Genomic DNA, 18,121 nt, shown 5'->3' on the forward strand with positions numbered 1-18,121 from the left:
ATAAATATTCCGCATCGAAAATACTTCGTCACGTGCAGAAAAAAGTGCCGACAGATACCACGACCGAATCCGTCGAAAATGCCAAATCATCAAAGCATCAATTGTCATCTACTTGTTTCAGAAAGTTCTATTCTCACATCTGATGGGTGGAAGAGACCTTCTTGCGACGAGAGTAAATGTCCTTGTAAAGCCAGTCTTCAAAATCAAACAGGATCAACCGTTCCCTCTCACGTATCTCCTTTGTGCTCTTCATCCGCTCGACAACCATCTAGGTATCTTGCTTCAAGCATACCAGCGAGTCGAATCAATGCTTTTTTTGCCGTTATTCAATGCTTCAAGACCATAGAATTGGGTATGTGGGTCGTAACATTATGGCCTTGTCTATTAATGCTTGCAAGCCTAATACTCTACAACTTGTCTGTTGAACGGTTAGCAGTTGTAGGGAATCAACAAAGGATAGAAACGTACCATAGTAGTTGTCATAACCTGGAACTTGAGGCTTGAGACCCTTTCTCGTACGTGTTGACTCCACGATCTTGCCGGGCATTGTGTTGGCGTCGAGGGGTGAACCACCAGGCAGAATCTGCCAGTGATCGAACACCATCTGTGGGAAAGCTTGACCACCAGTGGCGGCACGGAGATCGGCGTTGAAACCGAATGATTCTGCGACGGGAAGGTAGGCCTTGACGGTGAACAGAGGGGTTCCCACACGCTGTTCCTCAGAGAAGACGTGACCACGTCGTCGGGTGAGGACGCCGTAGATACCACCCATGGCCTGTTCTGGCACCTGGATTTCGACCAAGAAGACGGGCTCCTGGAGAGCAGGCTCGGCCAAGAGAGTGGCGGCGTACAGCACACGTCTGGCAGTTGGGATAATCTGGCCACCACCACGATGGATGGCATCAGCGTGAAGAGTGACATCCATGACGTTGAATCGGATCGATCGCATGGGCTCTTCAGCGATAGGACCTTCACGAGTGGCCCACTGGAAACCAGACACAAAGGAGTCCTTGATTTCATTGAGATACTGGACGGCCTTGGTCTGGTCAACCAGCAAGTTAGGGCCAGTGGTGTCGGGACCGAAAGCCCAGATCTTTCGGGCATCAGTAACATCCCAGCCGTGGTCATCGGCGAGGATACGAGCACGGGCCTTGAAGTCGTCACGGGGGTTGATTCTTCCGTCTTCGATCTCCTTGGAGACTTCCTCGCTAAGAGGTTCAGCAATGACATACAGACGATTGTGCTTGTTGGGCGACTTCGACAGGGCAGTCATGCTAGATTTACCACCGACGGTTTCTCTGTACGAGACGACGGGGTCGCTGATCTTGAGAGGGACACCAGCGTGGTCTTCCTCCAGGTCCTTCAAGCAAATTTCCAAGTGGAGTTCACCAGCGCCGGCGACGACGTGCTCACCAGATTCGGTGATCAGGGTCAAGACGCAGGGGTCGGACTTTGACAGACGCTTGAGACCTTCGACCAGTTTGGGCAAGTCGTTGGCGTTCTTGACTTCGACAGATCGTCGCACCACAGGAGAGACGGAGAACTTCATGACCTTAAGGTTGTGGGCAGTCTCGGAGGTGGTAAGGGTACCGGACTTGAGCAAGAATTGATCGATACCGACCAAACCGATGATGTTACCAGCTGGCATATCATCGATAGGCTCGACAGTACGACCCATCATGAGGACGGTTCGTTGGATGGCCTTGATGAAGAGATCATCCTTCTTGCCAGGGACGTAGTTGGGACCCTGGATTCTGACCTTCATACCAGAGCGGACGGTACCAGCGAAGACACGACCGAAAGCGTAGAATCGGCCCTTGTCGGAGGTGGGCACCATCTTGGAGACGTACAGCATGAGGTCGGCCTTGGGGTCACAGTCGCGGATGGCGATGCAGGCCGGGTCATCAGATGGACCTTCGTATAGAGTCTCGGCACGGTACTTCTGAGCAGTGACGGGAGATGGCAAGTGGATAACCATCATTTCCAACAGAGCATCGGCAGCTGGGAGGAATTTTCGCATGGCAGCCTTGAGGAGACCCTTGCCAGGGAGCTCCTTTTCCTCGTTGGTGATCTTGATGTCGAGCTTGCCGCAGAGAGCGACAAGGTCATCGGTCTTGCCCTTCATGAAGGCATCGAAGATCTTGAAGATAGGGTCAAGAATAAACTGGTTGAAAGCACGCTCAAGGGTCTTGCCCTCATGCGTTCCGGTCTTGGTCCACTTCTTGGTCTTGGGGTTGAAGTAGTTATCGCCCCAGAGACGTTCCATCATCTTGGACTTGTCAACACCAAACTTCTTGGCATATCGGATGGCGAATTGGCGGACAGTGAAGGCCCAGCCGTGGAGACCGGAACCAAAGGCAATGGTACCCTTTTCAGGGTAAACCTGGCAGTCACCAAGAGCCTTGTCGAAGTAGGTAGCGATGATGACGTTGACAGACTCGATGGTTCGGAGGAAAGACTGGTACAGATCTTCCTTGGAGACCTGCAGCTCGAGAAGAGCACGATCGACCTTGTTGATGATGACAACAGGCTTGATACGCTCACCCAGAGCTTGTCGGAGCACAGTCTCCGTTTGGACACAGACACCTTCGATGGTGTCGACGACGACCAAGGCACCATCGGTGACGCGGAGAGCCGCAGTGACTTCAGATGAGAAATCAACGTGACCAGGAGAATCGATCAAGTTGATCAAGAATTCATTACCATCAACTTTCTGCGGCCACAATTAGCTTGCGATGGTATGAACGGACAGTGTACAATCCCTACCTGAGGAATGTCCTTGAGATCTTCTTCATCGGGCAAGTGGGCATACAGCGTGATGGCAGTCGACTTGATAGTGATACCACGCTCTTGCTCATCTTTACGGGTATCGGTGAATCGCCTGCGGTACTGTTACTGTCTGCCAACTCGTGGATACCGTGTAGGGAGGGGTGAACGTACGCTTCACCAGCCTTTGCTGCGGAAATGATACCGGCTCGTTGAACCAGGGAATCGGTCAAAGTCGACTTTCCGTGATCCACTTTGATGCTCGTTAGTACTTGGTGGCTTCTAGCAAGTGATCAATAAACATACCGTGGGCAATGACGGACATGTTACGGATGTTGGCGGGCTTGTCTGCGCTTTGGTTAATGCCTCATCTTGGGTTCAATCGGTTGTGATATTTACCCATCAACGCCCGCTGTTGTGTTGCCGCTGGTTAGCAAGTCCATCTCAGCACGGAAGAAGAGCCACCACTTACGATTTCCTCCACTGTGAAATTGACCATCTTGTCGTAGGGGGGTCGCTCGGGACCAGGAGAATTGCCTTAGAACGGCGGGGTAGGTGGCTCTCTTTGAGCTTGTACAGGGAAAATGGCAGAATCGAGGGCTTGCTCGACCTGCTGGGACGCCTGCGCTTGTCGTCGCAGACGATGTGATGAGATTGGAGATGGATGTCGAAAGAGGATGCGATGCAAAGACTAGGACAAGGACAAGGGCGCAGGATGGTGTAGGTGACCGTGAAGTTTTCTCTGAGCAACTGGCAAGTGCGGCGGGTGGGGTGAGTCTTGGCGGCTGTGGCGGCACCGACAATTCAGGTAATTGTCCCTCGTATGGGCTTTGGGCAGCTTTGCGCTTAATAATGCCACTGACGGCGAACACAGTTCGAGTTCACTGGGCAACAGGCCATTCGCTCACTCACTACCAGTGCCGTGGTTGACTGGTGGTACGGAGTACGAACACTCTAGTCACGAACCCCTCGCTCAGCCTCAGCAGCCTTGACTCATGTTCTGCTTATCTCGGAGTTAAGAGCACGCCCACGCCGCTCTCCGTGTCACCATTCAACTCGAAACATCAGTTAGAATAGCGGGCGGCCAAACCAGGGAGCGGTCGAGGAGTCCTACACAGTCACTCTTTCATTTCTAGTGCCGTATCTCACGTCACGTTCTGCTTCTAGACCATTGCCACTGGAGGCCGACCGAGTACCTCAACGTATCTTGACACCGTTACTCAGCCTTGTCTCGTCAACATAGCCCATTTTACGCCCAGTCACCGAGAGCTGGACGAATGACCATTTGCTTCCAGCCTCAGGCGTGTACGCAAGCACCTCGCCCTGCTTCACACTGAAGGGCTCACAGCTCGGTTTCCCATTCACCACCCACTGTGCTTCGAGAATCATGCCAGGATCCCAGAGTCCGACGCTCGCTTCGAAGACACATCCTGCTTTCGTGCAGTTTCCCTTCTCAAGAGAAGGAGGAGCCTGACGCGCAAGAGCAGCCTGGTGTCCACCGTAAGACATTACCTCTGCAAACGTGTTTCCTCTCGAGGACGGCGATGTGACGTTACTCAAAAGCGGCGTTCTCCCTGTGGGCGAGTGATCCTGGACCCAAGCGTTGACAAGTTCCAGAAAATTCCAAGTTTCACGCCGCTGGTAATTCCCGCCATGAGGTTCCTCGGGCAAGATCGTTACATTGGCCCAACCCGGGCCTCCGACGGCGTCAACACGCTTTTGAAACTCCACCACACCCTCGTTGAGGTAGTAATTGTCCCACGTGCCGACGTAGATGAAGATCCTTCCTCGTAGCGTCTCCCCGAGATTGCGCTCGTTGTCCCAGTTGCTGACTATATAGTTGGCCAGGTCCATGTGCTTCCAATACTCGACAGCCTCAGGGTAGATCTCTCCTGTGACTTTATTCCATGGCTCGAGAGGGTACCCGTTCAGTCCCTGGACACCGAATACGGCGTTCCAGACGTCCCACTGCAGAGAAGAGCGTGTCGATGTGCCGAATGTGAGTTCCCAATGGTTTTCCTGCGCCACAGTTGCCAGAACGACCTCAGTTCCGTTTTCAAAATCACGGATCGAGGGTATTGAACTGCCATTTTCGCGTACATATGCATTTGCTGAGCCGTATAAGGGGATATCTTGATGCCTGTGGAAGTCGAGAGAGTCCGGATACGAGCTGAAACAGACACCAAACAAGTCCGGTCTGAAAATGACAGTTGCAGCTGAGATCCAACCGCCGGTCGACCCGCCAATCTGGACCCGCGCGTAGGGCTCAGGAATGGTGTTGAACGTCTCTTCGATATATGGGATCAGCTCGTCGTTGATCGCGTCGCCATACGGGCCTATATTGGCCGTGTTCACCCCATACGAGTCGTCATAGAACGGAGATTCGTGGCGAATGGTCACCAAGATCAGCTTGGGGGTTGGCCTGTCAGGTTCGCCGTCCTTACCCACGATGGTTCCATTGTCCCATTCTGCTGAGAAATTTGCCGTTGGATAGCCAAAACTTGTCCTATTTCCAGGCCAATGCCCCTGCGAGTAGATGACAGGGTAGCGTGTGTCTTTGTCGTCGGCGTCATATCCGTATGGCAGTAGAATGTTCGCACCAACGTACATATCACGGCCCCAGAAGGTGCTGAGAGCCTCGCTGCGAATCTTCACGTACTTGAACGTGGGGGTGTCTTCGTAGTTTCCTTGCGCACATCCACCAATCTCGGTACCAGTGAAGTCTTCAACTGGTTCAATGTCGTCGAAGTCGAGCTGAATTGTCTGGGGCCCGCCTTCAACAGTGATGTTGACGACTGATGTTATGAGACTCCCGAAGGTGTCGACATTCGGTGCACCATCACCACAAGGGAAGTGGACGCTGACCGTAGACCCATCGCTACGAGTGACAGTCTCGTATTTGTTCAAGAAGGCTTGAACAGAGTAGTCGCCCGGTGCAACATCGTTCAGGCTCACATTCGGATACCCCCATACACCAGTCATGGTGTGCTCTCCACTCCCGCCAGAAAGCGTGACTGTATCCAAGCTTGCAACATCAAACACATTCATGCCGAAGAACAGATTTGGGCTTGAGTCGACCTCGGTGTCGTCCAGAGGGGCTACACCACTTGGTGCGAACATGAGCACAACGCGCCCATCCACAGTGCCGTTGAGCAGTCCATCCGCAATAGAAATCTGGACCTGAAATCCAGGCCCCGGGTCGGACGACTGAGCCAAAACCCCATAAGGCAAGCAAGTGGCTACTGCCGTCGCGACTATTGTCGAGATTGAGCCGCACCGGGGGGTGAGAAAACCCATATTGGATGACCAGCAATCAGCGCTCTGCCTATCAAGATGTGACAGACTTTCAAAAGTATTCTCAGTGAAGACGCCCGCGAAGAGAATACATTCTTCTAGGCAAGCTGGGGATGGCAGCGAGATCAACCGAGGCTGGGATGTAAGGTACCTGCTCGCCACAGCCAGGAACCATGAACGGGGCCAACGACATGATTGACGATTGCTATCCGCATCCCGAGAAGCTCACCAAATCGATGTGGTGCCATGTAACGTTACCAACCTTGCCCATACTCCCAAGTGGACTGCTGTGTAGACACCATCGCAAGCTATAACCCGGACGATCACACGTCATGGGGGATTTGTTGAAAAGCCAAGAATACCAAGAGGATAGCTAAAAGTATCGCGTTCATGGTGCGTGAAGACCACACAAGTCGCCACAGCTTGCTCCGTCGAGACCGGCGACAAAGGGGGACATCACTGCTATGGGTATTGTGACTTGTCGTGCCCATTCGCATGCACCCGACCTACCGTGCACGTAGACATGGTTGCAGCAAGTTAGCTTCTCTGATGCTTGGACGGACAACACAGCGGCGAGAAGGTGCTCGAGGCCTTGATAGCTGGGGTCCGGAGGAAAGCGATTCCTGCTGGCTTAGCCTTATCTCTGTGGTAACCGTACGGTTCCGTGTAAGGAGTCAGTCATCGGGGCTAGAACCGAACAGGAAGCTGCTGCTACCAATGCATGGTAATGGATATTACGCACCCCACCCCTTTCGGTTAGCGTCTATCGGGTAACCTTCCTTGTAAAGAATAATTTTCCCTTGTATCCCCCCCAGGCGCGCCTATTCACAGCGTTCTAGGCGGCGTTACAGGCGTCCTAGGCTCGCAAAATATCATAATGCTAGGAACGATGCAAGGAAAGCAAGGAATCATGCAAGGATCGATGCAAGTGATGCTGTCCCAGTGCTAGTTAGAGGCGGCTCTCACCTATTTTCTATGGGAGTTCCTTTCGCCGCGCATTGCGCTCCACACCTAGTCTAGTCGAAAGGTCATGGTTCCTGGGATATGAGTTTACTGTCCTCGACCTTGCCCTCTTTCTTCGCGGCCTCTTCTTGCGCCTCTTCCTGCGTCTTTTTCTGTGTCTCTGTGGCCTCTTCCTCCTAGGCCTCTGTTTGACTCATTTAGATGTCTCCTTGCCTCCTGATTAGCCTGTTCTATTGCGGCGTCAGTCCACTCAGGCTTGGTCAGTATCCGCCTGTTATTCACATTATATCGATATCGCGAGATAATATCTGGTGGTTGTGTAACATTAGTATAGTTAAATGTGATCTCTCGGTATCGATCTAGACACCAATAAACATCGAAATCCTTAACCTAAAGAGGCTCCATTAATTTGATGTATACTCAGATAATATGAGAATACAGAAGGCCTTATCAACACTCGCTCCTCCGCGGCCTCTGGGTCGGAGTTGCACTCATAGAACTCATCATTTGAGGCTGTTTCATAGGCCAGTAGAGCCTCCATTTCCGCGGCTAGTTGGGCGGGGGTTCACATGGCTAGACGGCGCAATGATAGGTTGTTGCGGGCAAGGAATATGTTGTTGAGAGGGTTGTGATCGAGGAGTAGGTAGAGATAGCATGGAAAGGGGGTTACCTCAGTTGTGCCAAGACAGGCGCTAACCTAATCAGGGTTAGCTAACCGCTTTAGGTGGGGTGCGTAATGCCCATTACCCAATGCATGATGTATTGTTGTATTATGGATAGACGTGTCAAGTCGCTGATCTCGTGAGGACGAGAGAAATGACAGTGAATCATACATGTACCATTGCAACTTAGTGAATTCATACCTCGTACACGTCAGATCAACTTGCGCCCAAGATCCTCGCATACGCATCCTCCACCTCCCGTGCAATTTCTGAGAGCGATACAATGGCAATACTATGTGTTGCCTCAGGTAATCTGTCCCTATGCAGCCCAATCCATTCAAGAGGTGGAGTGGCTTCACCCATGTCCCTGAGTTGTGGTGTATCAATAATCGGAGGCTCCAGCGCAACATATGTGAATTTCGATTGAGGCACATTCACCACAGCCGTGATCTTTTCCTGCCCGCCTTCGCCATCGCCTTGTGGCTCGGCCGTAACCTTGATGGCTGAGGGTGGGAGTGGTTTTCCGAGTCTTTGAGCCAGTGCTCGCGAATGAGTTTGCCACATGTCCCTAATGAAACTGATGCGTGCATAGTTCCAACCGACGTCCACCTTCCCTTCGAATGTACTGCGGAAAATGTACTCGATCGTGTTTGAGTCAGGAACTTGCCATGTCTCCATCGAGGATACCAATCTAGGTACTTTCACGATGGTGCCACCACGCGAGGACGTTGCCCGGTCAATCACATCGGGCACTGACACTTCGCTCAATGCCTTGGTCGTTGTGCGATTTACACTGGAGAGGGCTACTCGCAATTCTCCGAGCGTCATACCCAACCCGCTATGAGTCTTGCCGTCAGTTGTGGCCACTGCAAATCTTGCTTGAACTTCTGTCGCTTCGGCCTTCAGAAGTCGGTCGTCAAAGAAAGTATTTGGGAAACAACCAATATCGACTTCCCTCAGGCCCACCACCACGTCAGTATGCAGTGCAAATGTCCGTTTCGGTGGAGGATGCCCCTTGAGCTGTGGATCAGGTGTAGGAGCTGTCCAGCTACTAGACGGGAAGTTAGATCTGCGTCGGAGGAACTTGTCCAGATCTTGTAAGGACGTTTCGTACGCCTCCTGCTTCTCCTGGATCAATCTCTCGAATGCTTCAACCAGTGCGAAGGCTTGTGCTGCAGTACTGGTGGTGACAAATACTTGTACTTTCCCACCATCAACGATGCCTACCAGGCGGTCACTGTCAAATCCTTGACCTTGGCGCACGTTGTACATCAAAAACTCGAAAAACGAAATATCAGCGACCGCAAATGGTTGATACTCGAATGCGGCTTTGACCCGGAAATGCTCGAAGCTGATTGAGGCTTGGACAAGTGGCGCTCGAACCCTGCGTGATGAGTCTTCAGGCCATCTGATCGAGGTACGAAGTCGCATGTTGTCTAGCTCTACGAACCCACTCATTTTTCCACTGCTGTCGATACCAACTCTGTCGAAGCCAATGCAAAGGTTTTGTTCCGAATCGTTGTTCTTCTTGGATGATGCCCATAGCTTTGATATGGTGAAAACCGACTTGCCCAGCCCTTGCCCGAAGTCCACGGCAAGCTTGATCTCCTGCATTGAGACAATCGCATGCCACGGCAACGTGCCCCTAGCTGAAATCTCTTGATATCGTTGCATTGCATATACATGCTGATCTTGCGCAGTGGCGACAGAGGCACTTGGCTTGGAGCTACCACGCAGCTCTGCGGGATACCATATTTCACGGAACAAGAGGAAATCTTGCAGCTGCTTTGCATTGATGTCAGTTTTCATTGGACTGACGTTCAGAACAGCAGAAATGCCAGTAGTAGCGCTGACATGTTTACTGTTCATGAGTGACAGAACGATAGAATCGACCTCGAAGTTGGCTGTGGATTCTCGAGAGTAAACATGCTGAACAGAAGTTTCGAGTTTGTTAAATGTGGTCAGAATGGCAAAAAATCGTCCTTGATCAGGTGTTGACACTGTGTTTATTCTGATGAAGATGTCTGCGAACCTCGTAGTGGCCGCAACTCGGGCTATTGGCTGGCAACTGAGACTGAACTCTTGTCGTTGAATATACAGGCCCGCATTCAGTTTGCATCGACCTAAAATCGCGGTCGGATTGGCGTTGTTGATAGTCTCTTCCGACAGACGAGTGCTGATATCACCAGGCTTTGTGCCGGAACCGTCATTATTGCTCTCGTCCATTATCTCTTTGATGCTGGATGAAATTTCTAGGATTAGAGGCACAACTGTAGGGTAGAGAGTGTTTGTGGAGGCCGCCACCTTGACTTCTGTACTGAGGTAGGGGTCACCAGAGCCGTTGTCCTTGTACTCAACCTTGAGTGCGACCCCAGGCGACTGCAATCGTGCCGAGGAGGCGTTTTCTCCCTGAACAGCCTGTCCATATCGACCTGCTCGAGACCGTTTACCCCCCTTGAGGAAACTAAAGGCCGAATCTCGATGTCGGACCTCGGCCCAGGGGCTGATATGTACAACAGCACCAGCGAAGTCCGCGTCTACCAGGAGAGAAGCTAGATGTTTCCCACTTGAAGTTTCGATCTTCCCAGATTGCGCAGTCTGGAGGCTGGTCTCATATAGTGTCTTTGAGTTGCGAAGCTCTTTACTCGCATGAGCTAGTGACTTCTGGAGAGCATGTGCAGGTACTACAAAGTCAGTTGCCAGGCGGATGTCCACCGCTTTGCCTTTGGCTTGGAACGCAAACCGTCGGTCCTGCTTGGTGGATAGATATGCACTACCGAAAACGACTTCTGGTAGGAGAGCCGAGTTGGCGGTACGTAGTGTCGGTTGCGAGGACTGGGATTGTGGAACAATTTGCAACTGTGTGTCCAAGATCGACAGCCGAGCTGTTCCTTCTTGTCGTGTCTGTAAATCAACTTTGCGAATGGAGAAGACAAGATCTTGTAGCTCTCGCGTTGGGGAGAGGAAGGAACTTCTGGTCAAGTTCCATCTGACCTGGATGTTGTCGAGGTTCACGGCGTAAGTCGAATCGTATAGAGTAGAGGACAAGGACTCGTTGGTTGACACAGCTTCTAAAGCTGCTTCGATTTGTTCCTTGGGTTTCAGGCGATCAGTAATCCCGGCTGTCGTCATCTTCCGTAGTCGTTGAATGCTCTCTGGACTCTCGGCAAGCTGAATTGACTTGATTCTATCGTGAATAAACCCCGCAATGTCGACTGCCAATGTAGCAGTATCTTCATAGAGTTCGATAGCGATGCCATCACTCCAAGCCCTGTACACGTGGACTTTACCTATCTTGCCAGCTGGTTCTGTTTTCCCGGACGCTTTGATACCCACTGTACACTTCCCAACATTGCTCTTGGCGTGGTCGGTGGCTCGATAGATGCCTATTCCTACGCCCTGAGAGTTCATAATGAATTGTGGCTGTTCATGTATAGTGTCAGGGTGGTTGGTGTGATTGTGAACGAACAATGTAGTGGCTTCAAGCTTTAGCTCCATATCGGCTCGGTAGGTCTGGTTTTCACGAACTGTTGGAGCACTCATATGCACCTTGATGCCTGCGAGGGTTCCATGTACCGCGTAGCGGAGTAATAAGGTTGTTTCAGTAGAGGCTGCTCTCTGGAGTTTGGACCTGCCATCAGTGACGTGTTTCACAGAGTTCTGCACGTCTTGCACAGCTCGCCTGGTATTCAAAAGCTGCTGGATCACACCAGGCTGATTTAGCGCTTCAAAACAGGCTCGGATGCCACTTGTTTCCAAGTTGATCTGTTCAATCGTAACTCGCGCTCCTATCGACATGATGCTACTAGTCTGCGCGATAGACACTCGACCATTTATGGGCGGCATCTTCAAAATTGACGACTTGCTCTTACTATCGTCATCTGGTCCTTCAAACAGGTGTTCATGCTCTTTGATATCAAAATTGAATTCAAGGCTGCCATGCTTCCGGGGCAGAATGGAGGTTCTGGCCACGTGACCAGCAATAGTATAGCGCAAAGTAGGCACGATTGCAAATGTTAATCGGTAGTCGTCTAGGAAGAGGGCGGTACGTAGCTCCATGGAAGCAGCAAGGGGTCGTGACGTCTTCTTAAGCTCCGAATTCGACGTTTTCGATGTCATTTCAAGTAGGTCATAGACTGCAGCGGCTTCATCAAGGACGACTCGGTCTATCACACCAAGTAACTTGGAGACGTCTTCTTTCAGCTGGAAGCGATACCTGCGCGATGCTGCACAAACTTGAACAACCAGTATAGATTCCTGAGAGTCGGTCGATTGCCTGGGCCACACTGAACCATACATCTTCGGCGCACGCAATTTCCAGGTCATCAGAGTATGAGAATGCGCTCTGAATTTGGTCAAGGCAGAATTTGCCGCAATGGTCCATGAGTGCACCGATGGAAGTTCCCCACCAGAATCAAAAGAGACCGCACTTCGAAAGCCTTCGGATGCCCACTTTAGCTTGAGGTTCAGAGTTGTGAGATAAATTGCTGCCACATCGGACCCTACCACCACGGTGAACTGTCTTCTCGTATGGCTTCTATCAGGACCGTCTTTGCTGCTCGAACTTACTCTGGTCGGCAACACCGCAAGTGGGCTGCCTAAGTCAATGATCTGACGAGCCAGCTCCACTAGGGCCCAGTTGAGATGAAGGGAGGCATCGGCAAGATAAGCTTGAAGAATGACCTTTTCGCTGCGCTCCTCGAGACCGGGTAATGCTGTCACAGGGCTTACAACAACATTAAAGTCCAAACCCAACACTGTGAAGTCGCTCTGCCGTGGGCCAGGATCAAGGATAACCTCAATTTTGCCGATGATGATTTCGCCCTGAGCAGCAAGGCCGCCAGGGTGCTTGAGTGCTGTTTCAGGACGCTGATTTTCGAACAGTGTGCTCATAATTGGGACGGTATCCCTTCGGTAGTCCCAACCTCGCCATTGCTCAAATGAGGTCAGGACTCTCTGCAGAGCAGGTCCCTTCAATTCTAGATCTTGACAATCACAGCTGCTCATCGACTTGGGACCCTTTTCCTTTTCTAGAGTGGCAAAGATATATCTGAGACGAGACATAATCTTCCATGAGTCTGTTAGACGTACATGCTTGTCTGCGCTTCGAAGGACGTAAGAGGGTTTGGTCAGAAAGATTGGTTCAGAAATTGAAGAGCCTGCTTGAGTGAGATGAAAGATTAGGTGTCTTGACATGCGACTCTGGTCCAGCCCAATGAAAGCCTCAGCGATCCGGTCGATCATGGAGACAGTCCTCTGTATGAGCCCCGCCATACTCGTAAGTTGTTCGGCCCAAAGGAAAACACCAAAATTGCTCAACTGGCACTTGAAGTCGATTTGCTCTTTCAGATAGAGCCAAAATCCAAAATTTGACAACGAAACTTCGGCCTGTGTCGCCGGTCTATCCGCAAATAGATCGTCTCTAGCCGAGACTGTAAGTTTTTCAATGGATGCATAAGCAGACTGACTAGGTACCGAGGTGCCTGATTGTCTAAAGTCAAGGTGTGGATGAAGCGAGCGATACATAGCCTGGGTGCCGAGAAGTTTCACATCATACTGGTCATCCGAGCAAGAAGTTGCTTGTGCGGCGTTTTGCAAGGAGTTGAGCAGTCTTACATGCGCAAATGGTACATGGACGGCGAAGTCCACAACATGGCCCTTGTCGTCATGACTCTGGCTTTCTAGTATCTTCTCCATCAGTGTGACTTGTATCTTGTCCAAATGGTTGATCGCATGGCCATTGTTCAATTCCTGTATCAGTCCTCCAATACAAAGGAAAAGGGCTGGGGAACAAAACCCTGTCAGCCCTTTGTCAATCAGGAGGACGACACCATTGTGGGGTACGCCTTCAAACTCATCTGATTTGGGAAGATCCTCGTTATTAAAGGTTGCCATCAACGACGCTGCTTTCGTAAGTTCTGATCTCGATACTTTGGGCATGTTCTTTTTATCCGGCTTCACATCTCGCAACGTGAAATATGGTGGCAACCAGGGCCCAGCAAAAGGCAACGCTGGATGAACATCTTCTCGGAACGGAGAATTCTTGACAGATTCGGCAATTTGCTCTTGGGAGTCTCCTTGGAGCATTGTTGAAGGGTGCTGGGGATCAAGTGTTTGGGAGAGGCTTGGCTTAGGATCCCGGCCTGATCTGTTCGCGAGTGTGGTGCTACCAGCAGGGTAATTATGGAGAGAGGACGCAGTGGAGAGGAATGAGGGTTTGCGGTTCATGGCCTGTGTTCGATGGACTTGATCATTTATTGCTGATATGTCCGGGGCCTCGGTTTCAACCACTGGTTCCGGCATCATCGGGAGCGGCGTTGCAGGTGGGTCGCGAGCCCATTCAGGAATCTTGTGGTTTGGTGGATAGTTCCTTTGAGCACCTAAAATCCATTGCGCTCTGTGACTGCGTTGGTCATGGTATTTTACATGCTGTTGTTGCAGAGCACGGGTTTGGCTTAGGTTGTCACTCTTGTCAAGAGAGCCAATCCGAAGGGCAGTTTCGAAGCAGGCAATGGTCTCGACGGCTTTCGATTCTCTACCGTGATGTCGTATAGCACTCGCATGGTCCACAGCCGCTAGGAGCACACGGGGAATATTGGCTTGGACTCTTTGCGCGAAATTCGCATTTGCCCAGTCGGACAGAGAGATATCTGCTCCGTCGGACTCTAGTAGGAATGCAGCACCGCCACCAACGAGCCAGATTCGCAGCCCAGCGACGGCAGCTCTCAAAAAGGTAACATCGTGAACTTTCGTTGTGAACAATTTGGGTAACGCATTGTCATAATCGTCCAGCGTATAGATGAAACTCGATATGGCATTGATGAGAACTTGGACAAATTTCGCATCGACTTCGCCTGTTGTCTCTCCAACATCGATATCCCAGTTGCAAACGTAAGCTGGTTCTGTGGGGGGCGCCCCGAAAAGTCGGTGGCCATAGATGTGAGCACCGTCAATAAACAATTGGCAATTAGTGATGTCCTCTGACGGCCCAGATTCAACTTTGCGAATTGTTTCCAGTGACGCTTCTAGTGGACTTGAATTGACCTGCAAATCCATATAGTAATTTGTGAATCGCATGTCTGCTTCAACTAAAAGGACGTCGGCACGAACATTCTCCCTTCGAGAGTAAATGTTTGCGGGAAGAAGAATCGAAGAGTTGTCGGCCCTGACGGTCAAAATAACGTCGAGGTCGTTTTCCTTCTTCGTTGCTGGACGGGGGGTCCGGACTGCATTTCCCGCAAGTATGTCTTGATACTCTTCCAGCGTTCTGAAGTGCAGGTCTTCACCAAAGTAATTCTCTTTCACATTCATAAAATATCGGATCAAGTATCCATGGAGGTAAAACTTTGGACTGGATCCAGTTATTGTCATGAAGAGAGAGTCCGTCAATTTTGGCGATATTTGGGGATAGTAATTATAGGAGCCATCAAGGTCGAGGCGCTTTAGGGTCGCCATGGTCTTGTCCTCAGCTAGGGTATGTAGGGTATGCCAAACAGGAGTACTGAGATCGAGGAAAGCGTTGTGACCTTCAGCAAGGAATTTCACACTGCTTTGACGGGGTGAAAAGTACTGCATTGGGATATCCACGTGTCCATCGAGGAGTTGAAAACCGAGAACCAAGAATGAGTTTTCATCCAAGTCGCACGGATTGTCAATGATGTTGTAATCATTCGCGTTCAGATAGAGTTTCAAATCTGGAAATTGAAGATGTAACTGGTACAGGTAAGGGACAAACGTCATGTAGTCTGGTTTCTGGCCATCCGTGAAGTCACTGATTATGTCCGTAAGCAGGAACATATGATCCCGCAACAAGAACATTTCCATGGCGTTATTCTCAATATTAAAAACCCATGTATGCAGGCTATTCCACACAAGCGGATTGGAAAGGTCACAAGAGACTTTCTGAGATCGACAGCGCCATAGCAGTGCATGGTTGACACTGGAAGTCGCTTTCGTATCCTTGAGATCGAGTCGCAATTGATTTCGATAGCCTTGCGCATTTGGGATCATATCCATGTCGTACCGGACCGTTGAATCTTTCCCTGCAGAGACGGTCAACCAGCCAAATGGCCTTAGCTCAGGCCCCAGCTTCGATTTCTGGGGTCGGCGAAAGCGGAAGTGTCGTCTCTCCCGCTGCTTGCGGATAGCGGCGGCTTCTCTCACGGCATGGGCTCGTCCCCTCCACTGCCAATCTTTTGAACGTTCTCTGGTTGGCACGCGAAGGCTGACCTCATCTTCAAGATCGACACGAATGGTCATCACTGTATTCTGACGAGTATTCCCAACCTTCAGTGCAGATGATGGGACAGGAGATCGGTACGGGTTTGGAAAGAAAGCTGATTGGAGCTCGAGTCGCAGGCGATCGGCCCATGGGCCGTAGTTGACGGTTCCTCCCTGGACAGTTAAGTCGAGACCGTAGGCAGGTGGCGTAGACAAATTGATATCTTGAAAATGCGCCTCCCTCGAAGAGGCTACATGTTCGGCAGTAACCTGGCCTGGAATATCCCAGTAGAAGTTCAGATGGACGTTTGGTGATTCCAAAATTTGAGAAAACCGAGCGTAATCAACATGGGCCCAACCCTCGTGGTCATCTCTTTCATCCTCGTCCATATACCGGCCAAGACCATGCCATGATCTATCTTGCTCGGGAAATGCCTCATAGATGTAGTGCTTATTCTTCTCGTTGTCGATCGACGTGTTGGTTCGGAGAGATCCCCGCGAGCTTCGGAGACCTGGAAGAAGATGTCTTACGCGGCGCATGGCCCTGGCAAGTCGACGACGGATGCCGAGATCGAGTTGCCACCACCTTCGACGACCAGCTTCTGATTCAGCTGCTGAGATGATCCTCTCAGCTGTTGTAAGCTGCGACGCGCGGAAGTCTGGATTGGGTCTCATTTCGACCTTTGGCTGCTCAATGGAAAAATCGAAAACTTGGCGGAAGATATCGAAAGGCCCGGCGGCAGCGGCATCAATATGACCTCGTGCAGTTGTAAACGTAGAGACAACAATTGCTCTCGTGGTCGCATTCCCAAGGGTAATAGCACCTTTTGACACTTCCACTTTAACTGGCAAAAATCGTAGCAAAAACGGATAGAAGGAGGATACTTGGGTTGCTGGGAGGTCAGCATCCGTGTCCACAGTGATATCGGTGTTGATGTGACTAAGAGGTACATTCAGTTCATCACGAGTGACAATACCATCTGTTTTCTCCGTCGGCGGTCCTGTAGATGAGTCGCTGTCAAGACCGACCTCGGATTGCCGTCCTTTAGCATGCTTACGACGTCGAATCTTCGCATGGAACGCCCCTTGCCAGTGGCCATTTACATGGCATTTCTCATCTAGATCGTACGAACCGGAAGCGGTGGTGTCATTCACAATGGCCTCATATACTGGCGTTCTGTTGTAGACAAACCATTCTAACCCTGTGACATTTATTGCAATTCGAGCGTCGGCAGTATCAGCTTTTTGTGACCGGCCCAGTTCTTGGTCTGCCAGTGGCTCCGACTTTTCTGAATCATCTGAATCGCAGGCTTCCTTCTCTTTCAGTAGGTCATCATCACCATGATCCGAGCCCGTCAAATCAACTTGACGAGCGGTTCGTTGCCAGTACCTCCAGGTGACGTACCCATTCTGGATCAGTATCGTTTCGTTTTCTCCATGGTATCGTATGCCCTTGAAAAAGATTCGGCCGGCAAGAAAGGACAGCTGCAACGCCTGTATATCAATCCAGACTCGGTACTTGTGCCATGTCCACGCTCGTAGCCCGTAGGAGACAAGTGTCGCAATGAGGCGATTGAAGTAGAAAAGAAAGAACAGCGCCAAACAAGCGCAAGTCGCAATTTCAATGAACCATGTCCTGACAGGAGAGTCAGTCAATCGTTACATACATGGGTGAAGTAGCATACCAATTGAAGGAGGTGTCCCTGTTTATAGGCTGTCCGACCAAGTTGTCCAGGTCCGACATTGTTGATGTCGCAACTTTCTGGGGACGTTTCGTCCATGGCTTCAACTCATAGGCTTCTGGGACCGAGTTATTGATGGCATTGCTATTAGTGAAGATGGTGGTGAAAGATGTCGCCTGTGCAAAAAGATTGGACGCGGAACGCGCGGTGAATGCAACTGCGGTATTGAGTATCTGAGGAGACATTAGAGCCCGAGTCAATTTCCCCGCAACGATGAAAGATCTGGTAATTTACAATATTTAACGAGATACGCCGTATTGGTGCGGCATCGGCATCTGTTCCATCGCCGTCAGACTGCGTAATAAATACTTCTTAGCTGCGCATGTTTCTGTGAAGTGTTGTTGCATTTGCAGGCATCATCTTGCAACATCCTCTTCACGAGCCCTCGCACCACCGACACAATTGACCCCGTCCAGTCCTTCATCCACGCTGGGTTGCCGTCGACGCTTCCACGAGATGTGCCCCTGCACAATT

General features: G+C 50.9%; 3 protein-coding genes across 3 annotated transcripts; all 3 read right to left on the reverse strand.

The window, feature by feature from the left end:
* Positions 1-407: 407 nt before the first annotated feature.
* On the reverse strand, positions 408-3,091 carry PV08_06267 (elongation factor 2; the record flags this gene model as incomplete). The annotated part of the gene is made up of 5 exons (XM_016380605.1): positions 408-418; positions 469-2,713; positions 2,767-2,881; positions 2,941-3,019; positions 3,073-3,091. The coding sequence occupies 5 exons, from the start codon at positions 3,089-3,091 to the stop codon at positions 408-410; spliced, it is 2,469 nt and encodes an 822-aa protein (XP_016236432.1).
* Positions 3,092-3,963: 872 nt separating this feature from the next.
* PV08_06268 (uncharacterized protein) lies at positions 3,964-6,063 on the reverse strand (the record flags this gene model as incomplete). Its single annotated transcript, XM_016380606.1, has 1 exon — positions 3,964-6,063. The coding sequence occupies one exon, from the start codon at positions 6,061-6,063 to the stop codon at positions 3,964-3,966; it is 2,100 nt and encodes a 699-aa protein (XP_016236433.1).
* Positions 6,064-7,901: 1,838 nt separating this feature from the next.
* PV08_06269 (uncharacterized protein) lies at positions 7,902-17,649 on the reverse strand (the record flags this gene model as incomplete). Its single annotated transcript, XM_016380607.1, has 2 exons — positions 7,902-17,541; positions 17,573-17,649. The coding sequence occupies 2 exons, from the start codon at positions 17,647-17,649 to the stop codon at positions 7,902-7,904; spliced, it is 9,717 nt and encodes a 3,238-aa protein (XP_016236434.1).
* Positions 17,650-18,121: the final 472 nt, after the last annotated feature.

The sequence above is a fragment of the Exophiala spinifera genome (assembly GCF_000836115.1).
Source record: "Exophiala spinifera strain CBS 89968 unplaced genomic scaffold supercont1.4, whole genome shotgun sequence".
In the NCBI taxonomy this organism is placed as follows: domain Eukaryota; kingdom Fungi; phylum Ascomycota; class Eurotiomycetes; order Chaetothyriales; family Herpotrichiellaceae; genus Exophiala; species Exophiala spinifera.